The 26,221-nt window shown below is 38.8% G+C and overlaps 1 protein-coding gene across 2 annotated transcripts in view; it reads right to left on the bottom strand.

The window, feature by feature from the left end:
- The window catches only part of Ttc6 (tetratricopeptide repeat domain 6), a 204,124-nt gene that overhangs the window by 42,378 nt on the left and 135,525 nt on the right, over nucleotides 1-26,221 (bottom strand). For both annotated transcript variants that reach the window (XM_076941850.1, XM_034514438.2), the window contains exons 13-19: nucleotides 25,871-26,000; nucleotides 24,862-25,031; nucleotides 21,905-22,041; nucleotides 11,968-12,137; nucleotides 9,277-9,397; nucleotides 7,863-8,013; nucleotides 3,751-3,833 (exon numbers count right to left, since the gene is read on the bottom strand). In XM_076941850.1, coding sequence (XP_076797965.1) covers nucleotides 3,751-3,833; nucleotides 7,863-8,013; nucleotides 9,277-9,397; nucleotides 11,968-12,137; nucleotides 21,905-22,041; nucleotides 24,862-25,031; nucleotides 25,871-26,000 — 962 coding nt within the window. The remainder of the gene's footprint in view (nucleotides 1-3,750; nucleotides 3,834-7,862; nucleotides 8,014-9,276; nucleotides 9,398-11,967; nucleotides 12,138-21,904; nucleotides 22,042-24,861; nucleotides 25,032-25,870; nucleotides 26,001-26,221) is intronic.

Below are 26,221 nucleotides of genomic sequence, written 5' to 3' on the forward strand. Positions count from 1 at the left end.
ATCACAAAAGAATACACATGGTATGGACTCACTGATACGTGGATATTAGCCCAAAAGCTCACAATACCCAAGATATAACTCAGAGACCACATGAAGCTCAAGAATTAGAAAGACCAAAGTGTGGGTACTTTAGTCCTTCTTAGAAGGCATAACAAAATGCTCACAGGAGCAAATACAAAGACAATGTGTGGAGCAGAGATTGGAGGAGGAACAATCTGGAAACTACCTGACCTGGTGATCTATTCCAGGTGTAATCACCAAATGCAAACACTGTTGTGGATTTCAGGAAGTGCATGCTGACAGGAGCCTGATATGACTGTTGCCTGTAGTGGCTCTGCTAGAGCCTGACATATACAGAGGCACATGCTCACAGCTAACCATTGAACTGATCATGGGGTCACCAATGGAGGAGTTAGAGAGAAGACTGAAGGAATCAAAGGGGCTTGTGGCCCCATGGGGACAGCAACAATATCAACCAACCAGAGCTTCCAGGGTTTAAACAGCTAGCCTGGGAATACACATGGAGGGACGCATGGTGCCAGCTGTATATGTAGTGGAGGATGGCCTTGTTGGGCATCATGGCCTTGGTCCCGTAAAAACTAGATGGCCAGTGGTGGGGGGGGGATTCCAGGGCAAGGAGGTGGGAGTGGGTGGATGGGTGGGGGCACACCCTCATAGAAGTAGGAGGAGGGGGGATGGGATAAGGGCTCTCTGAGGAGGTGAATGCAGAAAGGGGATAATATCTAAAATTTAGATAAATTATCCAATAATAATAACAATAGATAATGAAACTGGCTATTGCACTTAAGCAATTGAGAAGTTTTGTCAGATTATTAATATTACACATATTACTGGGATTTCTTATAATTGTCAAGGACAAGGTACTATGGAAAGGGCCCATGGAACTTTAAAACAATATCTTCATAAAATAAAAAAGGGGAAGGTTTATCCACTTACATCCCAAATTCATTTAAATCATGTTCTCTTTAATTTTCTTTTAAAAAAAATTGGATGCCAAGGAACTATCTACTGAATGTCTATGGCACCCAACAACTAGGCATACTTAGGCAGAGGTGAAAGGGAAGGATTCACTTATTGGCATACGGCATGATCCCGATCAGATCACATTTAATATGGGGATGAGGGCAAGTTTGTAATTTTTCTGCATGATGCTGAAGGAGCATGGTAGCCGCTGGAGTGATGGGTGAGACATGCTGATGCTGGGACAAAGAATGATGCTGACCTGTGAGCTTGCTGAGTGCCCTGACAATGGTGACTGGGAAGCTATATTAGACATATGTTCCTGACCCACACCTTTGCTTAACTATACCCTTGATGGGACAAGCTGCCTTGCCTCAAGTTTTTAGACCTTGTGGAACAGAGAATCAAAAAGAGAAATTATAATGACTCTTGTATTTTCTTAAAGGTGACCAGTTAGTCAGACTCAATCACAGACTAGTCTAGAAATCAATCCAATATTGGAAATAACAGTCTTCATTTGGAAGACTGGACCTGGACATTTTCAGAGACATATTTGGAATTTAGCTGCAGTTCTCTATGATCTTATGCTAGCAAGAAATAAAGTTGGAACAGGATCTGGATTTCAAACAAGTGTTAGTATAAGTGTTAAGGCTCTTTTAATCGTCAAGTTAAAATTACTTTCGTTTTCTTCTACAGTATTTAATGTAAGTTGCATCGGTTGTTCACTTTCTAATTGTGTTAGTGTGTTGAATCATGGCATGTCTGTTATGGAGGTCTATTAACCAGGTTTATTTATTGCCCTGAGTATCACAGAACCTTGGTATTCAGAAAAACGTTTGCAAGTACTAGAAGAAGTGAGTCAGGCTTTAAGCAGAAGCAAGAGGGTAGTGGGCTTGATTATTGCTGTTATAACAGCTTTAATTACGTTAATTGCTAGCACTGGTGCTTCTGCAATTGCTTTAACACAAGAGGTTAAGACAGATACTTTTGTTAATCATTTAGCAAAAAGTGTTACTAATGTGTTGATATACAAAAGGATTTGGATAGGCATTTAGAACAATGGTTGATGCTCTTTATCCTATTCAAATTGTTAGAAGGCAGCTCAGAATTTAAGAGTAAGGATCCATCTAGAGTGTCATGCCAAATACCACTGGATTCATGTTGGTTCTAAAATTTACAGGGGCAGTCATTATAATTAGAAAAAAGTTTAAGACACTTGCAGGGTATTTGGCATAATTCTAACACCTCTCAGGATGTTTTAACTTTGCATAGTGAGCTTATGAACTTAAAGAATGCTGCTCTGCTTAGGGTTGATGCAGCAAATACTGTGACAAAATTATCCATGGCCTGAGGTCATTATTTCTATTTTGGTCAAGCTTCAAGAATGGCATTTATAGCTTGATCATGCTAGCCCTTTTTGTCCTGGGGATACTTTTATTCCTGCCCATCTTGTTAAAGCTTGTCTTTAACAACATCAACATGTTGGCAGCCAAAGTTTCATGGCTTGAACTGAAAATAGACCCCCCTCCCAGACAGAGTTACTAAATTAACAGGTTGGCAGGCCCAGAATGGGTAAGATTATACACAGAGCCTTGCCAACCTAAGACAGAAGTGCATTGCCTTTGATAATGCACATTCCATGATGGGTAAGGAAGGCATTCCTGTCAGAACAACCTAAGACAGGCTCAGTCTTGTTTATGAAATAAAAAGGGGAAAAGACGGAGAGTTTTTGGAGCTGCTTGGTAAAAATCTGACATGGGCCAAGGACAAGAAAATGGGCTACTTGGCAGGAATATGACATAGGCCAAGGACAAGGAAGTGGGCTTCAGGCAGGAATCTAAATCTTAGGCTAGAACAAAGAAGAAATTTCAGGCAGGAGTCTAAATCTTAGGCTAGAACAAAGAAGTAATTTCAAGCAGGAGTCTAAATCTTAGGCTAGAACAAAGAAGTAATTTCAGGCAGAAATCTAAATCTTAGGCTAGAACAAGGAAGTAAGCTTCAGACATGAAAATGACTTTGAGCTAGGACCGAGAAGTAGGCTCAGATATTTTGGTAATCTTCATAAGCCCTTAGAAACAGTTGCCATGGGATGTTCATGGAACTCTGTTTATTGCCTTGCTTGTTCTTTAACTATTTGTGTTTATTGTCTTGCTTGTTCCTTGACTATTTGCATCTATTGTATTGCTTGTTCCCCTTAATACTTGCATATAATTAAAATGGTATAAAAGCAAAAAGGAGGAGGAGGGATGGGGGGATTCTAGGGTTGGGAGATGGGGAAGGGGATGTCAGCTGAAATTTAAATTAAAAAATGAAAAATTAACAAAAAAGTTTGTTGAGAGTTACTCAGCTGCCTGGATGGAACAGTGATCAGCAGAGCTCCCTGGAAGAGGTAAAGACATTGAGCAACCTTTTAAAAATGCTTTCTAAACTATTAGGATGCCTGCAGGTTATACGGTATGCTTCTGATTCCCAGCTTTAGTGAACTGCCACCCATGTTGATGCAGACTTTGGTGATTCAGATGTCTTTGAGTCATTTCTGCTCCTGTAAATAACCCTTATTCATATTCCTGTAAGTAACCATAATAAAGTTATTTTTCACTAAAAAAATAAAATAAAGTATCTTGATATATAGAAAAAAATAAATGTTGAGAGGTAGACGTTGTTTTGAGATTAAAATGTAAAATAGGGAGAGCAGAAGAATAGAGGAGCCTCAAGGGTTTGTTAAGACGTCCAGTTATTCTAAGAAGAACTCAGTTTCTGTGCTCATACCTTATTATATATAGGTGGATTGCATCAGGCTGGAGATGGATGGCACGAGTTAATTCAGTTACTGCCTTTTTCAGTTTATGCAGCTGTTGAATGATAAACAGAAATGTATATTCTACTTGAAACAATAACCTTATTTTTTATGTCTATCCTCTCCCACAATTTCTTGCAAAATTTTTGTAGAAACTTGTCTAAGTATATCTTATTTTCCTTTTTGCTCATTTTAAATTATTTATTTTAATTTTTGAGATTATAATTACATCATTTCTTCTTCCCATTCTACCATTTAAACCCCACCTTATACCCCTTTTCACTCTTTTTCAAATTTATGGCCACTCTTCTCATTAATTGTTGTTGTTGTTGTTGTTGTTGTTGTTGTTGTTGTGTGTGTGTGTGTATTTGTGTATGTATGTAAATACAAAAAACATCATTTTTAACTCACCAAAGCAAATATAAATATAATTCATAAAAGCAGAAGAGAAATTTTATGATGCAAATACAAAAAACATCATTTTTAACTCACCAAAGCAAATATAAATATAATTCATAAAAGCAGAAGAGAAATTTTATGATGCAAACTCCTTATTTTTTAATTGTTCTTTAGTTTTGAAGAATGATTACAAATACCCATTCACATGTTATTTTACACTAATTTATGTGATATATTGTAGTATATATATATATGGTTTTTTCTCATTCATTTAACTTTTCAAGTTTTCTCCCTCAACCTTAACATCTGTTTCAGCAAGCTTCACCTAGTTAATAACCTAGCATGTAAGGAGTAACATAAAAAGTAAAAGTAAATTCCACTTGAAAAATAAGATAGAAACAAGCTTGGAATAAAATTAATAAGTCAATGGATAAAACAAATCACAAGAATGGTATCAAAAGAGGTCCATTTGGCATTCATATGGAAATGAAGCATTTACTCTATCCCTATTTTGGTCACAGAAACATAACTTGAATTTCTACACTTTAGAGGACCAAAAAAATCAACTACCACTGAAGACATCGTCAGTAGAGCAACACTACACAAACCTAGAAATATTAACCCAAACAACCAGCACTGCCATCAATAAGATGGTAGTGTGCTGCTAAAAAAAAATTTATGAATACATGGAAATGATTTATACAAACTAAGTTATATATGGAAATAAATAGAACTGAAATAGCACAAACTATTTGAAGAAAATAGTGTGTAGAGTTAAGAGGAAATCCAATGAGATAAAGTTTGTTTAGATGAATTGAAGAATTTCCATGGATCTTGGGGGCCATTGTTTCTTAGGCTGACTTTGTTCCTGTTGCACAACTAATGAACTAGTGGCATGTTCACATTACCATACCTAGTTGTACCAAAGGGCCAGATAGGTATTGCTTTTCTCTTCCTGTAATCTAATACTTGAGAAAGCACTATAAGGGAGGAGGTGTTTGTTTTGACTTGTAGTTTGAATACATAATAGTCAATTATGGTGGAGAACACACAGCATGAGGCTGCCCCACGGTAATGAGAGCTTAAGGCTGGAATACCTCTCACCTCAACAGACTGGGCAACAAAGACCTGTCAGGAAGTGGGGTCAGGATATAAAACACCAACAACCATATAGTGATATACTTTCTCCAGGTAAGTTTCACCTCATTGAGATTCCACAATATCCCAAAATAACATTATCAACTGGGGTCTGAGAGTACAAATGTATAATAAACTGATAGGAGACGTTTTACATTTAAATCATAGCATTCCGTTCTCAGCATCACACACCTGATCCCATCTCATAATACAAAATGCATTCAGTCCGACTTCAAATATATTTATATATTCAAATATATATTATACTTTCTTATATTTCCAATATTATTCAAAACCTCTTGCTGCTGATTCTTACAAGTACTTGATAAAGCAACTTTAAAAAGAAGAATTTCTTCTGCATCAGTTTGAAAAAAAAATCTGTCTATCATGTGGGGAAAATATGGTGGCTGACTGAACCATGTGAAGACATGGAGTCAGGACATCTTATATCTTTGTGGACAAAAAAGTAGCAACACAACAAGACCACACTATAAAATTTCAATTCTCTACTTCCTCTGCTCTACAACACCTCACAGAATGCTACTAGCAGGGTACTATATAAATCTATGGAGGATGGAGCATTCTGCATATAAACCATAACAATATTTATGGGCTAAGTAAACTTCACTGGAACTAATGGAAGTTCTGTCTTTTGGTTTATATGCTTTTCTGGCCATGGGTTTTAGCTTAGATTAAAAAGGGAAGCTAATTGGATTCCCTGGCCTAACTGGACTTCCTGGTTGGGCCTCAGTAGGAGAGGATGTGCTTAGTCCTGCCAGGAATGCATATTCCAGGGCAGGATGGTACCCAAGGGGGCTTCCCTTTCTCTCCAGAAAAGTGGGAAGGGGTAACAGAGGAAAATTGTAAGAGTGTGACTGGGAGGAGAAGAGGGACTGGGGATACAGGGGTGGAGTCCTCAATCAGGATGTAAAATGAATAAATAAATTAATAAAATAAATAAAAGAGGTTGAACCAACAAGTAGAAGAATATATTCTCTATGTATACACACACACAGACATATATATGTATATGTATATACATATGTACATATATATATGTAGAGAGAGAGAGGGAGGTTGATTTTGATATTTTAAACATTTTTTTCTGAATCTTGCTTTTCTTACTCAAAAATACCACATAGAAATGCCTTCAAATGAGCTTGAATAGTTCTGCTTCTTATTTTTTTTCTGACTATAATAGTTCTTAATGTATAAACGTAACGTATTTAACAATGACTGTGTAGTTATTTGGGCCTCTCAGAACAGAGTGAATGAGTCCATGTCCTGACACTCAACAATCTTGCTGACACATTGAATTCTATGTATGTTATTGAAACATGCCAGGTTCCCTAAATGGCCTATATCATTAACAGACTAATGGAAAGAATGACACACTACAAGCATGTCTATGTCTTACCCAACAAGATTACCAACATACTTTCCTTTGGGAGAGTACTGAGCCTGCTCTGCAACCTCTACTTTCATTATCTGGAGAGTAAGGACTTTGAATTGGACTCTAGATATACCAGGTTCTCAAATGTAGCAAAGGAAAAGTAGAACACCTATTACAGAAAAGAAATAAGTCTTTGCTGTTTTAGTAGGGTGCTTTTGAAGGTGTTTTTACCACAGCAGGATCCAGCATGTTATGATTACAAACAGTATATCCAGAGATACATATGAACAGGGGTGGAAAGGTAGTAAAGTGGCAGGTCACATCGGTTTTAAACAAAAAAATGGAAAATCCTGGCATAGTCACTGGAAATTCTGTTAGTTGCACCAAAAGCAGAGAATAGCAGAAACAAGAAGATGAAGAGGCTATTGCATAGTCCTGGGAAGGAAGCAGCATCTTGGGCTGAGCTGTTAGTAAGAAATATCCCAGAGATGTATCGGTGTATCTTTGAGAAACAGATTCTGGTTACAGGTGGAGAAGACTAATTTCAATTTGTTACACTAAAAATTTGACAGAAAAATAGATAGATAGATAGATAGATAGATAGATAGATAGATGATAGATAGATAGATAGATAGATAGATAGATAGATACTTTATAAAAACTAAAAGCTAAAGCTGTTAATTATTAGGATAATTAACCCACACACACACACATTTATATATTATGCCCTATTCTATGAACCCACACATTTACCAGCACACACACAAACACATACTCAGAATTAGACCAACAGATTCCAAAAGGCTAGCAGTAGTTTTCCACCAGCAAATAAAATTACAGACAGCTTTGAAGCTACTGAGTCTCAGAAACTTCCTTATTTGCATAAAGTACAATAACTACAATAGTTGTATGCTGTTTTGTAATAAAAATAAAACATGTGCTAGAGATATTACAGCAATGAAAATGGACACTTCATAAGTAGAGGCTTTGTAAATAGCTAAAAATAGTTAAATATATCTGCTTAATAGCTATTGCTTATAAATCCATGAGTTTCTGTGGTTAGCTAAAGAATATGTTCCTATGTTGTAAGGTACATTGGACAAATACCCAAACAATTAAAATATTTTGAAATTCAAAAATTCCAATCTTAAATACCTTACAATAGGTTTCTGCTCTGCAAATATAGCTTTTGATATGGAGAGGGTCAACTCTAATTGCCTCAGTAAACCACCAAAAGGCTTCAGTATAATTATCCAAGTGCTGCAGGTATATGAGGCCAATATTTATATAAGCCAAAGTAGCAGTTCTAAAAAGAAAACAAAAATGTATTAAAATTCACATTTACTTCCAATGTTCGTCATTTATTTTTTTAAAAAGCTAATGAAACACATGAGTCAATGTTCATCAATTTAAAAGAGCTAATAAAATACATGAATCAATTGCAATTAGACATTCTTAATGCTTTACCAAAGAAATGAAATTAGTTTACTGCATAATCTTAAAAAAATTATAAGCATGGGTGGTTGAGAAGGTGGGGAGGATCTGGAAGGAGGTTGGGGAGGGAATCCATGATTAGAATATATTGTATGAAAAAATAATTTCAATAAAAAGGAAGAACATTCCTAATAAAAGGCTTTGTAATGAATTAACAATGAGAGTCTATACTGAAAACAGATACAGTAAAGTCTCCTAGACTCTTGGTAAAACTTTACTTAATTTTACGTCACCTTGAATTAATGATTATTGCTCCTCAATTCAAAAGTCTTTGCCTGAGGCCATAATTCTAAGAGTCATTCTAAGATCTGGTAGCTTTCAAGTAAAAAACAAAAAACAAAAAACCTGTCCACACCACATAAATAGTTATAAAACTGCTTTTCAATATCAAATAAATATTGTTTCCTCTTTTAATAATCAAGTGATTTTTTTTTCTTGCATGAGAATGATCATAGACATTCCTCTGCTTAATGTTTCTATTTCAAGAAAAGGGCTACAATTCTGTAGCCCACGCCCACAGAAGCTCCGACTGCTGGCCAGCAAAGGGCCTTTCTCCTTCTGATTCTATATCTGAAACGTCACGCTGCCTCTTTATCCTAAAGAAACCACTGTGGTCCTCAGAGGCTTATTCTCTTAACTCTCCTTTTTAACTTTTAAACTTAACAACTATGGGCTTCAATTTTCTCCAAGCTCTTCAGCCTCTAAATTTTGCAAAGCATCTAGAATGAACAAATCATATTTTACAATAATCTTTTTTTTTTTTTTTTTTTTTTTTTTTGGTTTTTCGAGACAGGGTTTCTCTGCATAGCCCGGGCTCTGTCCTGGAACTCACTCTGTAGACCAGGCTGGCCTCAAACTCAGAAATCTGCCTGCCTCTGCCTCCCAAGACAATAATCTTATTTTAGTGTTATTCTACTTTGACTTTATAATTACAGTCTCATTTTCTACAAAGTTATTCATAATGAGGGGGAAGCCTTCTTTTCTTTTCCTTTCTTTTCTTTTCTCTTCTTTTCTTTTCTTCTCCCAGCCCCTGATTTCATGCAACAGTGAAATAAGTATGAAAACAAAGACATACCTTTCGAGAGAAACAACAGTTTCAAAATCACAAACTGCCAGCATCCAAAATTTTAGTTGTGTGTAGAGTATACCCCGATGTAGAAAACAATTAAGATTATCATAGCCATCATTTATAAGAACTGAAACATAAAGCATATACTTTGATTTCTAAACAATCATATGAGTTATGTTTCCAAATATACTCTTTCTATTGCTTCCCCTCTCTAGCATTCCATAAATAATGGGTCTATGATGAGTGTACCCATTTGGGCAAAAAATAATATACATTTTTAAAAATTGCTAACTAGTAATACTGTGGCAATCATAGTTCACAAATTCATTAAGCTGGTAGTAAACTCTGGCATCCCATTCACTTCACAGACGAAGAGATTAAAGCCAAGGGAACACAGTGCACAGGGACTAAGGTATAAGCCAATGGCAGATGCAGGCCTACAATTAACACTGATGGAAGGGTGCCCTTGATTACAATGGCCTGTTATGATCACAGAGACATTAAGGACCAAAGAGGGTGGGTGTACTGGTCCAGAACAAGGCATAAGGCAGTTGTCAGGTCTACTTATCTACAGAGATGGAGGGCTTCAAAGAGGCTATTTAAAGTAAGAACTTGGAACTGAGGTGGAAAACTTGACTGTATGCTGGAAACAAGAGGAGAAAAACAACCCCCACTGCAGATGGGTGGCCCTCACCAGCACCCAGCTGAGAGGGCGCCTCAAGTCCCTTGGTACTAACCCCGCTTTGCTTTCAAAACCATAGTAGTGAACTACCATGACTCTTTCATAAGAATCAATTCCTATTTTCTAAGCTTCTCAAGTCCATTCTGGATTGAGAGATAACTTCCCTCCTTTCCCTCCCTTTCCCTCCCTTTTCCTCCATTTCCCTCCCCTCCTCCACCCTTTCATACTATATTTGGGAACCTTTAGTCAATGTTATCAAAGGCCATGCTAATGAAGCAAATAATCAATAACCTAAAAGCAATCTCACTGCTCAGTTCACAATGTGATTGGACAACCAGGAAAAGTTCTGCTGTGATACTGGCAGAAAATCAATCCTTACAGAAAAAAAAAATAATTTAATGGAGTGATTTAACCACTCTAGGCTTTGTTTTTATCAGAAAAAAATGAATGATAGTAAATTCTTCATATCATTAGTTGAGTGTTCATTGAAGTATCCCATATATAGTACCTAGAACTGTGCTCAGAAAATACTGAAGTATCCCCTAAATGTCCAACACTATTATCACAGAGCCTTGTTATAACAGTGGGTTTGTTGAAATCCTTGAGATAATATATAGGGAAGGATGAAGGCTAAAATCAAGCTGATATAATTCAGCAGTATATAATTCTGAATAATTCAACAGTAGAGGTTTTGAATTGTTATGACAGCTTCCAAGATGGGAGACTGACGGAGAAAATGGAAGGATAAGGCTTTCAGAGAAAGAATTAAAAGGAAGGAGATTCTCTGGATGGACCAGGTGAGTGGAGGCAGACTGGCCCTCAGAACTCTTTAAATCTAAAGCATAGGGTGGCAGAGTCTCAGTCATACATATGACATATTTGATTTGACTCTATATTCAGATATAAGATATAAGGGGTGAACTGAGGAAAGGCATATCGTTGAGAGCAGAGGCCATGGCAGGTAAAGGAGAAGCAAAGATGGAGTCAGCTGTGGGCAGAAATTAGACGTGAAGATATAAAGAGAACTGTACTGCGATCTTCAGCCCTATTTCCCAAGAGACCTTGGAAATAGACATGAAACATGAGTTCCTCTCAGCAAACATGGGGCATTTCAGGGATGGCATGATGTCATAGTAAAGTGCTTGCCTTGAAGCACAGGGATCAGAGTTCTATCCCTAGAGCCCTCAGAAGAGGGGAAGTTTGGCATGGCAGCATGTGCTGCTGAAAATCTCAGTAATGGGGAAGCCACAAAACCTAGCCTATTTAGTGAGGTCAGTGAAGGACTGTATCACAGAAAATAATACAGTTTAAAAGAATAATAGAGAAAGAAAAGAATAATATGTGCCAGGAAGTGCATGCTGACAGGAGCCTGATATAGCTGTCTCCTTAGAGGTCTGACAGAGCCTGTCATATTCAGAAGCAGATGCTCACAGCTAACTATTGAACTGATCGTGGGGTTCCCAATAGAGGAATCAGAGAAAAGACTGAAGGAGCTGAAAGGGTTTGTGGCCCCATGGGTAGAGCAACAATACCAACCAACCAACCAACCAACCAGAGTTCCCAGGGTCTAAACCACCAGCCTGGGAGCACATAGGGAGGGACCCATGGCTCCAGCTGCATATGTAGGGGAGGATGGCCTTGTCAGGCATAAGTGGGAGAGGAGGTCCTTGGTCCTGTGAAGGCTGAATGCCCCAGTGTGGGGAAATTCAAGGTTGGGGAGGTGGGAGTGGGTGGGTGGGGGAACATTCTCATAGAAGCAGGAAGAGGGGGGATGGATAGGGGATTCCTGTGGGGGGGGAATGGGGAAAGGAGATAACATCTGAAATGTAAATAAAATACGTAATAAAAAAGAATAATACATGCCTCTACATGTATGTGTGTTCATGCATACGTGTGAGCAACAGACATATACAAAGCAAGTATCTACAGTACCACACAGTGATCTACATGTTACACGAGTGAAGGCACATTAGCATCCCCTCATATGTCTCTCTCACAAACACGCAGCCAAGTACCTGACACGCTGTAGTCCTGCAGGGCTCTGGAAGGACTAGTCTTTCTAAATAAGCAAGCTCGGTAGTACAGTGCTAGCCAGTTGTTGGGGTCTAAGTGGATGGCAGCAGAAAAGTCTTGGGTTGCTTGCTTGTATAAATTCCTTTTAAAATATGCTCTCCCCCGGTTTGTCCTAGAAAGAGAAAAGCATGTGAATGTGTAGTACTGCAAAACAGACATTCCCTCTTTTTGTTAAACCTATCACCTAATTTCTGACTGTTTCTCTTTGCTTTCCAATAGAGGTTAGTTGTGCTGCTGCTGCTGCTGCCGCCAAAACAACATAAACATTTTATAAGGACACTTTGTTACACAATAACATGCTTATTAGTTGTGTTTAGGGAGTAGCTACGTGGTTATTAACTTTCATCTCATTTCTTTTACAGAGGAGACAACTGCTTAAAATACATTCAAACACTCACTCTTTATTATTGATTTATTCCGGATACTCATTTTATTTTTAGTGAAAGGAGCAATATTTGCACAAAAGGTTTGGGGCCGAGAAAAATATGAAGACAGGCCTGTCCTATTACAATTATTATGAGACAGGCCTGTCCTATTACAAATACACATCCATTATTTTAAAGCATTTGTCTTTAGTCAATTGGGAAAAGGAAGCTACTGAGAAAAGCTTTTGAGATTACTGATCTTTATTTTTATGATAGTCAAAGTTTATCACTCCAGAGCTAGGAATAGGGTAGGACAGGAAGTATCCCAGTGTGAGCCCAAAGGGTTGAATAAAATACTGATTCAGTGGGAATGGAAGTAGCACCAGCAGGCCTGTGCTTGGACAGTTAACACGGGCAGTGGCACGCTGTGGAAGCATCTGGAAAGGCTGATGCTTTAAGGACTTTGAGTATCAGTTGGGTGTGATAGCACAGGCCTTTATGTCTCAGCACTTGAGAGGTAGATGCAGGAGGATCTCTTGTCTACATAGCAGGTTCCAGGTCAGCTAAGGTTATATAGAGACCCTGTCTCAAAGAATAAATATAAAATTTTGATTTGTTAGAACATACATGAGATATTTCTTAATGATGAAGTATTCTGTCTTCAAGGGCTACAAGATGCCTGTTGGTTTGAAAGACCTCTACTGGATACAAAGTGTGTCACTTCCTAAGTGAGCCCCTTCTAACTTTCAAAGAACCAAAACATACCAAATGCAAAGGGCATGTTTTTAAAAGAAGAGGGGAGACTTACTTCATTTTGATAAAGTAGAAAAGTTATGAAATCAAATTCAGATTATAAAACTACTGACCTGCCCTCATGTGAATAATGATGACAAATCTTTAAAACAAAACAAAGTGTAGTCTTAATATCATCAAAATTTTTAATATTATCAAAGATATATAATGTCCAAGAGCCATTTATCCTTTGAAATTAGAATGTCTATTAATATGAACAGGTTATAAGTTATAAGCTTATTTCGTTGAAGTAACTGAAAAATAAATGGCTCGGAAATTACAGTCACAAGCTTCCCTGAGCAGCCTACTAGCCCATGGGGACCTCCATTCTCCGCCCACCTCTGTGCTCATCTTTATCAGACTTACAGAACCTGAACCATGCAGGTTAGCTTCCCTTCCAGCATCCATCTTCCCTGCTTCCTAAATCTTCTGGGGCACCCAAGATGCCCTGAGCAGCCTACTAGCCCAGGTAGACCTCCACTCTTCAGCCATCTCTCTGCCCATCTTCACTGGACCTGCAACTCCTGAACCATGCAGACCTTCAGATCCAGAACCATACAACCCATCAGAGGCCTGTCATACCAGGATTATCAAGGTTTAATACCCACTCACGATACCTACTACAACAGGAACATCCAGGGACCAAAGTCATCCAGGAAGAAAAAAAAAAAAAAAAAAAAAAAAAACCACAATCAAAGAGCCAGGGCAACATGACCCCTCCGAAGCACAGCTATGGAACTACAGCAAGCCCTGGATATCCTAAAACACCCAAAACACAAGAAAATGACCTTACATCCAATCTTATAAAGACGATAGAGGCCTTTAAAGAAATACAGGAAAATACAATCAAACAGGAGAAGGAAATAAATAAAACTGTGCAAGACCTGAAAATGGAAATAGAAGTAATAAAGAAAACACTAACTGAGGAAATCTTGGAGATGGAAACCTAGGGAGAAACCTAGGAACAATAGATGCAAGCATCACAACAGAATACATGAGAAGAAAGAAAAAATCACAAGCATAGAAGATACGATAGAAGAAATTGATACATCAGTCAAAAAAATGTTAAAGCTAAAAATTCCTGACACAAAACATCCAGGAAATATGGAAGACCATGAAAAGACATAATCTATAATATTCTCAACAAAATCATAAAAGAAAACTTTCATAACATAAAGAAAAAACATACCTACAAACATATAAGAAGCTTATAGAACACCAACTAGACTGGAACAGAAAAGAAAAATCCTTCCAGTACATAATAATCAAAATACAAAATCTACAGAACAAAGAAAGAATATTAAAAAGGGGCAAGAAAAAAAAAGGCCAGGTAACATACAAAGGCAGACCTATCAGAATTACACCATACTTCTCAACAGAGACTCTAAAAGCTAGACGGACATGGACAGATATCCTGTAGCCTCAAACAAACAAACAAAAAAACACCACAGGTACCAACCTAGACAATCGTACCCAATCTCAATCACCATACATGAAGAAAATAAGATATTTCAAGACAAATTCAAATTCAAATAATATCTATTCACAAATCTAGTACTATAGAAAATACTAGAAGAAAAACTCCAGCCCAAGAAAGATAACTACATCCAAGAAAACACAGGAAATAAGTAATTTCATACCAGCAAAAACAAGAAAATCACACACAAACTCACAATCTCTTTCTCTCTCTCTCTCTCTCTCTCTCTCTCTCTCTCTCTTTCTCCATCAACATCAAAATAACACAAAATAACAATCACTGGTCATTAATCTCTCTCAACATCAATGGACTCAATTCCCCAATAAAAAGACAAAGGGTAACATAGTGGATGCAAAAACAAGATCCATCATTCTGCTGCATACAAGAAATACACCTCAGTCATAAAGATAGACATTACCTCAGAGTAAAGGTCTAAAAAAAAGTTTTCCAAGCAAATGAACCCAATAAGGAAACTGGAGTAATTATCCTAATCTAATAAAACAGACTTGCAACCATAACTAATCAAGAGAGACAGTGAGGGACACTTTATACACATCAAAGGAAAAATCTACCAAGATGATATCTCAATTCTGAACATCTATGAGCCAAACACTGATAATGCTTAAATAGCACATCAAACCCCACACATGAATAGTGAGAGACATCAACACCCCACTTTCACCAAATGACAGGACATCCAGACAAAAACTAGACAGAGAAACAGTGAAACTAACAGACATTATGAATGAAGTGAACCTAACAGACATCTACAGACTATTCCACCCAAACACAAAAGAATACACCTCCTTCTCAGCACCCCATGGAGAAGGCTCCAAAATTAACCAGATAGTTGGTCACAGGGCAAGCCTCAGCAGATACAAGAAAATTGAAATAACACCTTATATTGTATCAGACCACCATGGATTAAAGCTGGACTTCAACAACAGAAACACTGGGAGCCCACACACACTTGGAAATTGAACGGCTCTATTCAATGATCTCTGAAACAGGAAAGAAATTAAAGACTTTCCAGAATTCAATGAAAATGAAGGCATAACATATCCAAAGTCATGGAACACAATGAAAACAGTACTAAGAGAAAAGTTCATAGCACAAAGTGTCTCCATAAAGAAATTAGAAAGCTTTCGTATCACCAATTAAAAAATATACCTGAAAGCACTAAAAAACAAGAACCAAGCACACCAAAGAGGGCGAGAAGGGAAGAAATAATCAAAATCAGGGCTGAAATCAATCAGTTAGAAACAAAGAAAACAATGCAATCAATGAAACCCAGGGCTGGTTCTTCAAGAAATTCAACAAGATAGACAAACCTTTAGCCAAACTAACCAAAAGACAGAGAGACAGTATCCAAATAAATACCCAACAAAGGGGAGATACAATCTGTAGAGACTACTACCAGTAGGTAGACACAGCTCCCAGTTGAAGGATGGGAAAGACAGGGACCAAAAAAAATAGAAGGAGACTGAAGGATAGGCCACCCAGAGACTGCCCCACCTGGGAACCCATCCCATCTGCAGACACTAAACCCCCACACTATTGCTGATGCCAAGAAGTGCGTGTTGACAGGAACCTGACACGGCTGTTCCCTGAGAGGTTCTACTAGCCCCTGACCAATTTTGCAGATGATATAATAATATACATAAGAGAACCCCAAATGTGTAGAGAAATACTACAGCTGTTAAACAACTTCAGCGAGGTGGCAAGATACACAATTAACTCAAACAAACCAGCAGCCTTCCTTTTATACAAATGATAAACAGGTTAAGAAAGAAATTAGGAAAACACCACCTTTCACAATAGCCACAAATAGTATAAAATATCTTGGTGTAATGCTTACCAAGCAAGTGAATGATCTGTACAAGAACTTCAAATCCCTGTAAAAAGAAACTGAAGATGTAAGATGGAAAGATTTCCCATGCTCATGGATTGGGAGGATTAAAATAGTGAAAATGGCCATCTTACCAAAACCAGTCAATCTACAGATTCAGTGCAATCCCTATCAAAATTCCAATTCAATTATTCACAAAGACAGGAAGAGCAATTCTCAACTTCACATGAAAAAAAAATAAAAAACTTGGAATAGCCAAAACAATTCTCAACAACAAAAGAACTTCCAGAGGAATCACCATCGCTGACTTCAAGCTATACTACAAAGCAGTAATGATAACAAAACCACATGGTATTGGTACAGAGACAGACAGGTAGATCAATGGAATAGAATTGAAGAACCAGAAGTAAACCCACACACCTATGGAGACTTGATCTTTGAAAAAGAAGCCAAAAACATACAGTGGGGGAAAAAAAAGCATCTTCAATAAACTGTGCTGGTCTACTTGGCAGTCTGTATGGAGGAGAATGAAAAAGATCCATATTTATCACCTAGCACAAGCTCAAGTTCAAGTGGATCAAGGACCTAAGCATAAAACCAGATACACTGAATCTAGTAGAAGAGAAAGTGGGAAAGAGCCTCAAACTCCTTGGCACAGGGGGAAATTTCCTGAACAGAACACCAATGACTCAGACTCTAAGATCAAGAATTGATAAATGGAATTTCATAAAACTGAAAAGCTTCAGTAAGGCAAAGACATCATCAATAGGACAAATTGGCAACCTACAGAAAAACTTGAGAAAAAAATCTTCACTATCCCTACATCTGACAGAGGGCTAATATCCAAAATACATAAAGACCTCAAGAGGTTAACCGCCAAAACACCAAATAACCCAATTAAAAAATGGGGTACAGATATAAACTGAGAATTCACAACAGAAGAATCTCAAATGGCCCAGAAACACTGAAAGAAATGCTCAATATTCTAGTCATCAGGGAAATGCAAATCAAAAGGACCCTGAGTTTCCACCTCACACCAGTCAGAATGGCTAAGATCAAAAACTCAGGTGACAGCACATGTTGGCAGGGATGTAAAGAAAGAGGAAGACTCCTCCATTGCTGGTGGGATTGCAAACTGGTACAACCACTCTGGAAATCAATCTGGAGGTTCCTCAGAAAATTAGAAATAGTTCTATACCAGTCTTGGGCATATACCCAAAAGACACCCACCATAGCACATACTCCATCATGTTCATAGCAGCCTTATTTGTGATAGCCAGAAGTTAGAAACAATCCAGATGTCCCTCAACTGAAGAATGGACACAGAAAATGTGGTTCATTTACACAATGGAATACTGTTTAGCTATTAAAAGAGGACATCATGAATTTTGCAGGCAAATGAATGGAACTAGAAAATATCATCCTGAGTGAGGTAACTCGGACCCAAAAGACATACATGGTATGTACTGACTAATAAGTGGATATTAGACAAAAAGTATAGAATATCTAAGATATAACCTTACAGAGCCTAAGAAGTGTAACAAATTTAGAAGGGTGAAGGAAATAATCACAGGAGGCAGAGGGAGGGAGGGATCTGAGTGGGAGACAGGAGGGAAGGGGAAACGTGGAACAGGGTCAGATAAGGGGGTCAGGACAAGAGAGAAGCCCAGAGGGCCAAGAGAATGAATGGGAGTAAGCGGCCTGAAGGGGCTGTGGGGGAGATCTTCTAGAAAGTACTGGAGACCAGGAGGGGAGAGACTCTCGGGACTCATTGGAGGTGACCTCAGCCAAAATGGCGAACTCTAGAGAAAGGGAACTCGAACAATCCACATCCAGTAGATGACAGGGCCTCAAGTGGAAGATGGAGTTACTAATCTGCAGTCAAAACTTCTGACCCAGAACTGTTCCTGTCTAAAAGAACTGAAAGGACAAAAATGGAGAAGAGACTGAAGGAAAGGCAGTCCAATGACTGGCCCAACTTGGGATCTATCTCGTGGGGGTAGGGGACAGAAAGTCTTGACACTGTTACTGATGCTATGATGTGCTTACAGACAGAAGCCTGGCATGGCTGTCCTCTGAGAGTCCATACCAGCAGCTGACTAAGACAGAGGCAGATACTTATACTCAACTATTGGACTGAATTCAGGGACCCCTAAGGTTGAATTAGGGGGAGGACTGAAAAAGCTAAAAGGGAAAGAGACCCTATAGAAAGGCCAGCAGATTCAACTAACCCAGACCCCAGGGAGCTCCCAGAGAGTGAGCCCACATGGGCTGGTCTGAGGCCCCTGGCACATATATATAGCAGAGGATTGCCTGGTCTAGTCTCAGTGGGAGAAGAAGAGCCTAATCATCAAGAGACTTGAGGCCCCAGGGAAGGGAGAGCCCTGGGGGGTGGGGAGTACCCTCTTGGAGGCAAGGGAGAGGAGGAATGGGATGAGGAACTTTGGGAGTGGAGACCAAAAGGAGGCAAAGACTGGAAAATAAATAAAATAACTAAATAACTTAATAAAAGAAAGAGAGAAAGAGAGAGAAATAAAGAGAGAGGGAGGGAGGGAGGGAGGGAGGGAGGGAGGGAGGGAGGGAGGGAGGGAGGGAGGGAGGGAGGAAGAGAGAGAGAGAGAGAGAGAGAGAGAGAGAGAGAGAGAGAGAGAGAGAGAGAGAGGTTTGACATCCTTAGCCATCAGGGAAATGCAAAGCAAAACTACTTTGATATTTCATCTTACATCAGTCAGAATGGACAAGATCAATAAAGCAGGTGAAAGCTTATTCAGGAAAGGATGTGGCATGAAACACTATTCCATTGCTGGTGGTATTACAAATGTGTATAGCAACTATGTCAATTAGTGTAGCAGTTCCTCAGGAAGCTAGGAATTTACCCACCTCAAAATCTAACTATACCATCCTTGGACATATACCCAAAGGATGCTTCATCCTACCACAGAGGCAATTCCTTAACCATTGCTGCTGCATACATCCAGAAACTGGAGCCAACCTAGATGCCCTCAACAGACGAACAAATAAAGAAAATAGAATACATTCTCACAATTGAATATTCCTCAGCAGCTAAATGAATTAACATCCTGAAATTTGCAGAAAAATTGAGAGAACTAGGAAAAAAATTATCCTGAGTTAGGTAACCCAGACCCACAAAGACAAATATGATAACGTATTCCTTTGTATGTGGATATTAGCTATTAAGTCAATGATAACCAAACTACAATCTCTAGAGTCACAAAGGCTAGGTATAAAGGATTGGGAAGGGACAGATAGATGTCCCTAGGAAAGGGGGATAGAATAGATAGTTATAGAGGGCAGGGTGCTGTAATGGGAAGATCAAGTGGGGAGGGGAAGGGAAGAGAGGCATAAGGAAGGGAATGTGGGGAGAGAGAGCTAAAATTAAGAGCTACTTGATGGGTAGTGTAAATACAGAAGTATGTGGGGGTGTGCACACATGCATGTGTGTGTGCATGTGTATTATCTTTATATTTAATTTATATTTACATCTCTGTAAGCCTTCCATCATTACCAAATGTAGCTTCTGGTATCAAGAACAGGTTATATCTAATTGAGTTGTTGGCCAAAGGGGTCCCATGGGAGCATGGGAATTGCCAAACAACCCTGTATATTGCCAAGGCTATAGATTGCTCTCCACAAACTGACTGCAAGTCCCTACTGCTGAAGACAGCACCTACACAATTCATCGAATTTGGAGAAGTTGAGCTGAGGCCTGCATAGCACCTTCACCCCTGTAAGCGAGCACCTTTGTTACAAGAAAGTACTTTGCATGCTACCAAAAGAGAAACTTAAAGATCAGCTGAGCCACAAACCCTTGGATTGACAATGGTATCTTTTTTGTAAGATATACTAGTACAATGGTATCTTCCTTGCAAGATATACTAGTATAATGGTGGCACAGAGCTTATGGAGATAACCAACCAATATTTGATTCAACTCAAGGCCCACTTTACAAGGTGGAATCCATGCCTGACACTGTGTGGAAGACCAAGAAACTCAAACTACATAGGCCAGGAGCTGAGGATAAGATTGAATTCTGTGGGTTTTTTTTTAATGCAGAAAAAAAAGGACACCTAATGACATTCTGCTATAGTCATAGGTCAGGGCCTTGCTCAGTCATAATCCGAGAAACTCCCTCTACAGAAGATGGGACCAAATATACAAACCCACACCCATGTAATATGCAGAGTGAGAGACTTTGGCACACTCAGTCCTACAAGGGATGTGTCCATAAACAGAAGAACTGGTGGACCCCTGTGGAAGAAGAGCTGGAAAGAGTGTAAGAGCCAGAGGGGATGGGGGTGCCAAGGGGAAAAAGGGGTTCTCTAACTAAACAGAATCGATGCACATATGAATTTACAGATACTGAGGCAACATGCACAGGTCCTTCACATGTCTGTAACAGATGGGGTCCTAAAGCTGGAAGGAGAAACAGACACATACCCTCCCTAAGCCAGAAGCTATCTCTAATTGCTAACCACTTGCAAATGAAAATTTAGTTTTGAAGTCTCACTGGGGAAACAAACCACTCTTTGGGGTAGGGTGCGTGCCCAGCAGTAGATGGGCAACAGAAAATGAATTTGATGGTGTCTTAGGATGACCTGTCTTGTCAGGTCAATGCTCTTTCTTTCTTTTAATCATACTTTTATTGTATTATATTTATATTTTTCCTCTCTTTCTTCCCTACAAAGCCTTTGCACATATATTATGACTTCAAGATTAGTGTTTTTAGGGATTCCTGAGTCTGTGAACAAGTGAGGCTCTGCATCAGTCTGTTTCTTTTGTGCCTTTTCTTGTTTCTGTTTATTTTGTTTTTACTTCTGTTTGTTTGGTTTTTTTCCTATTCCAATGTGTAGTTCTATTTTCCTTTATTTTATTTTATTATTATCCCTTAGAAGCCTGTTTGTTTTCTAATGAGAGACAGAAAGTAGATGTGGACGGGAGGAGAGGTGGAAAGGAACTAGGAGAGGAATAGAAGGAGGGAAGACTGTAATCAGGATATATTATGTGTGGGAAAAATCTATTTTCATTAATAGGGGAAATTAATAAAAATAAAATTAAAAACAACAAAAAAGAAAAAGTGAAGCTTAATACACAAGTTACACTAAGATATTACAGGAAAATACTTCAGCAGATCTCTGTACTCAGTGGCTACAGAGGCCATGGATGAAGACGGAATGTAAAGAAGGAAACTGTGGATGCTAAGTAATGCTTTACATAATTACAAAATAGCGAGAACCTGGGAATGCAAAGAGATAACTTGACACCGCAGATCAGCTCGTTGTTTTAAAGGGGGCTGTCGGCTTATATCAAGCTAGTTTTCCTGAAAACACATTTAAATAGTAAATCATTTCAAAATGTACATCTGAAATAATTCCTACCTTGCATAAGAATTATAGGGGTCAAGTTTTAACAGAGATGTAAAATCATATACGGCTCCAATCCAGTTTCCATTTTCAAAGTAAAACATCCCACGTTTCCACAACGCATCTGATCTTTTTGGATTATAATAAATACACTAGAGGGTTATGAGAATGCAAACGTATTACACAATGAGAAAAAACTAAGACAAGTATATAGTCATTTTCAAATTACATAAGAGAAACCCACTTTAAGATGCTAAAATTCTTCAGATTTTTGTTTAAGAATTATACTAAGAACTGTGCCCATCATCAAATTCTTGAGGTGGGACATTACCCAAGAGGGAAGATAGACAGCAAATACAAGAAGCCAGAGCTTTTGACTACTGAAACTTTCACTGATAAAAATTCCTGTATATCCTAGCAATGTCAGAAACTACTCCATTAAGTCTCACCAACATGACTGCCTAAGCATGACCTGAACAAGGGGAACAGTAACACACATGACAAAGCAGATAGGGGAAAGACCATAAGGCCTCATCTTTACAAAAGGAAAGCTGAGACTGGGAAAAGTAGTCTTCCCCAGGGAAAGATCACACTAATTGGCTATCTAATGTCAGATAGCCAGCCCTGAAAACATACATGTGAGTCAGATTATCCCATCTACACAAACTGTAATTTTGAATATATATATATATATATACTTACATATGTATGTGTGTGTATATATATGTGCACATGTACATACATATGTGCATGTAAAAATTAACAAATAAAGAGGCCATGAATTTTTAAAAGAGCAAGCAGGGATATGTGAGAGGGTTTGGAAGGAAGACTGGGAAGTAAAATAGAATGTAGTTATATTATAATCTCAAAACTAAAAACTGTAGGGTGGACCTGCACTGTCTCACATCATTCTGTCCTAACAGTCGATAAAAGAGCTGAGCCGGTTCAGTCACATAGGTTATGGCTTAATCCAGCCCCTAACATGAGAAGAAATCAATTGGCAGTAGTGTGTGTGGCTCATGGTTACTCACTGACATACAGAACAGCAGAGGCAGAAGCAGAGGCAGAAGCAGAGTCACCCATATATCCAGCTGGCAAGTTGATTGCCAACTGATACTAGAAAAGAACAAAGGAGCTCTCCGGGGACATTTAAAGTAGAGAGAACTGTGCCATGTAGTCTGAGAACTGTTTGATTTCAGGATGCCGTGTTCATCTGTTTTTAAACCACTAGTGTCAAACACAGAAAGTGAGAAGAGTCAATAACGATTTTTACATAATTTCCTTTAATTTAGAGATTATTACATCATTTCCTCCTTCCTTTCCTCCAAGTCCTCCCAAATACCCCTCCTTGCTCTCTTTCAAATTCATGATCTCTTTTTTCATTAATAGTTACGTGCATATATGTGTGCATATATACATACATACTCCTAAATTAAATCAACTCCATATGTGTAATCTTACATCTTCAAAAGAGATTTTTGGTTACTTCGAGATCAGAAGTTACAAGACAAATAATACCTTCTTTAAGCAGAAGAGTATCAAGCTAAGCCATGAAAAAATATGGCAGTTGGGAACATGCACAATTGAATAATGTAAGTAATTTGTCTTCTAATCTGCCCATTGTACTTAGGACTAAGATTTATAGTTAAAAGTTAGTTAATCAGAAGTGCATGTCTTGCTGCATCCAAGGGAAATGTTGCCCTGTTAGTAGCCTCAGGGTGCAGTTCAATCAAAAGTTCACTTCCTTGTGGGTATTCTGATACCTACAGACAAATACAGATACCTCCCTCCAACCTGCTTTGCTTCATGACACCATCATAATTTTGTATCTCATGCATGATCAAGGGGTTCCCAATGGAGGAGTTAGAGAGAAGGAGCTGAAGGAGCTGAAAGGATTTGTGGCCCCATGAGGAGAGCAACAATACAACCAACCAGAGCCCCCAGGGTCTAAACCACCAGCCTGGGAGGGACCCATGGCTCCAGCTGTATATGTAGGAGAGGATGGCCTTGTTGGGCATAGGTGGGAGAGGAGATCGGTCCCGTGAAGGCTGGACACCGAGTGTGGGGGAATTTGAGGGTGGGGATGTGAGGGTGCATGGGTGGGTGGGGGCACATCCTCATAGAAGCAGGAGGAGGGTGGATTGGATGGGGGTTCCTGGGCAGGGGGGGAAGTGGGGTAAGGGGATAACAACTGAAATGTAAACAAAATATCCAGTAAAAAATTTAAAAATTAAAAAAAAGAAAAATCTTTTCTTTGAGATATGCATAATCTAAAAACATTTCTATGTCTTTCACCATTCATCTAGTACTTATGCAGTGTCTCAGTCAACACTTATTTGTGAATCAATGAAAGAGTGAATGAACCTGTCACCAGAGCTTCTTTGAGAACCAGTAGGTTCCATGAAGAGGGCACCAGCTGTTCAAGAGTTTAATAAAGAAAAAGCAATTTCTTCTATTATCCACAGAGAAAAGACAATTTTCAAAGGCTTCTAAAACCACAATTCTTAGTCCAAGAAGAGAGAAGTGGAAATGTTGAGAGTTCTGTAGGGCTGCCTGAGTGTCACATCTATCTTCTGATTTCCAGTCACTCACCAATGATTTTAAATCATGAAATTGGTGTAACAGCATACCAGCAATGAAAGTTCTATCAATGACTTAAAATTAGTTTATTACAGCGAATATGTGACGACTCTTAAGAACTTTGCAAAAGGGTTGGATCAGTGCATTGGGGCAGGGTGTTGCTCTTGTAGGAGATCTGGGGTGTGGTTTCCAGCACACCACCACCCAGTGGAGTCTGTAACTCCAGTTCGGGGAACCTGATGGCCTTCTGACCTATACAGGTACCAGACACATACATGGTGCACACGCATTCATGTGAGCCAAACACTCTTAAAATAAATGAGTCGAGAAGAATGTTTGTGATCTAAAATCTAAAATCTATAGACGGGAACACTGGGCATCACGAAGCTTACTTTTGAGTAGTCATCAATGGCCAGGACTTTGTTTGTCTTCTCGTACATCTCCCCTCTCTTGAAATAGAGGTTAGCATCTTTGGGCCTGCATTTAATGGCTTGACTATAATTCAGAATTGCCAATGTAATATCCTTCTCTCTGAAAATCTCTGCCTTTGACAAGTATGCCTCTATAAAGAGAAGAGGCAAAAGTCCACTTTACAATTTATTCACTAACTGGAATTTTAAGGCAGCAATCTCTCTCCAAAATTGAAGTCTTAGAATGATTTTGACTAGTATACTTTATATCATTTTTCTTAAGCCCCACAATTTATTTTTTTCCCCGTCAAGGTCTGAATGCTCATTGGCAATTTTAAGTAGTATTACTCTGAAGTAGCAAAATGACCACTCACCTCTGAATCTGCCTGAAATGTTTCAGTCTTACCAGATGCAATGAAACGTTACGTTTGCGTGACACAGAATGTTGTGGAACTTTAGCACACAGACAGCGACATAGATCAGAAACACTCAGCCATCTTCTACTATGTTATATGGATCTGTGAGTGCTACGGATTCAACGATCAGTATGACATTTCCACGTTTCTACAAAGTTCTGTGTCCAGACATTCAGGGAGTCAGAACATAGTGCTTAGGGCACCAGAGCACCACAGCTCGTATTCTCAAACGTGCGGTCAAGAGAAGATTTACAAAGCACACCCCCATTATAACTTTGAGTTCATATTCTCCTTATGAGATGAATGGAAGGGATTGTGCTGAAACAGATCTCCAGGGCATAAATTCAAACATAATGAGGTTTGTTTTTTTTTAAAAAAAAAAAAAAAAAAAAAAAAAAACAATGTAAGGTTATATGAACTCTGCAAATGTAATATTAAGAAAACTGTATTTTTAAAGCTGAAGACATTCACACTGTTTGTGCAGAACAACTCTCCACCATTTGTGTGTATTTATAATAATGGCAAGAGCTGAGCTAGAGCACCAGGTGCTGGGACTGTCTCCATATGAAACCCACCTGCATTGTTTTTATTGTACTTATTTATGAAATTCAAGTCATCCAAAGCATCATTAATTTTGTCTTGGAAAAGATAAATGAAATGTCTGTGCCAATAGGCATTTAGAAACAATGGTTCCTCGAATATGGCCTGAAAAAAACACATATATAAAGTCAGGTGGGGTCATTTTCAAAAGGAAGAAACATATCAAATGAGTTTCTCAAACATCATTGGTACCAGTGCTTTACATGTGTACAAATAAAACCTGCCCCAGCCCCAGCCCCAGCCCCAGCCCCAGCCCCAGCCCCAGCCCCAGCCCCAGCCCCAGCCCCAGCCCCAGCCCCAGCCCCAGCCCCAGCCCCAGCCCCAGC

This window comes from Arvicanthis niloticus, chromosome 11 (assembly GCF_011762505.2).
Source record: "Arvicanthis niloticus isolate mArvNil1 chromosome 11, mArvNil1.pat.X, whole genome shotgun sequence".
NCBI classification, from domain to species: Eukaryota; Metazoa; Chordata; class Mammalia; order Rodentia; family Muridae; genus Arvicanthis; species Arvicanthis niloticus.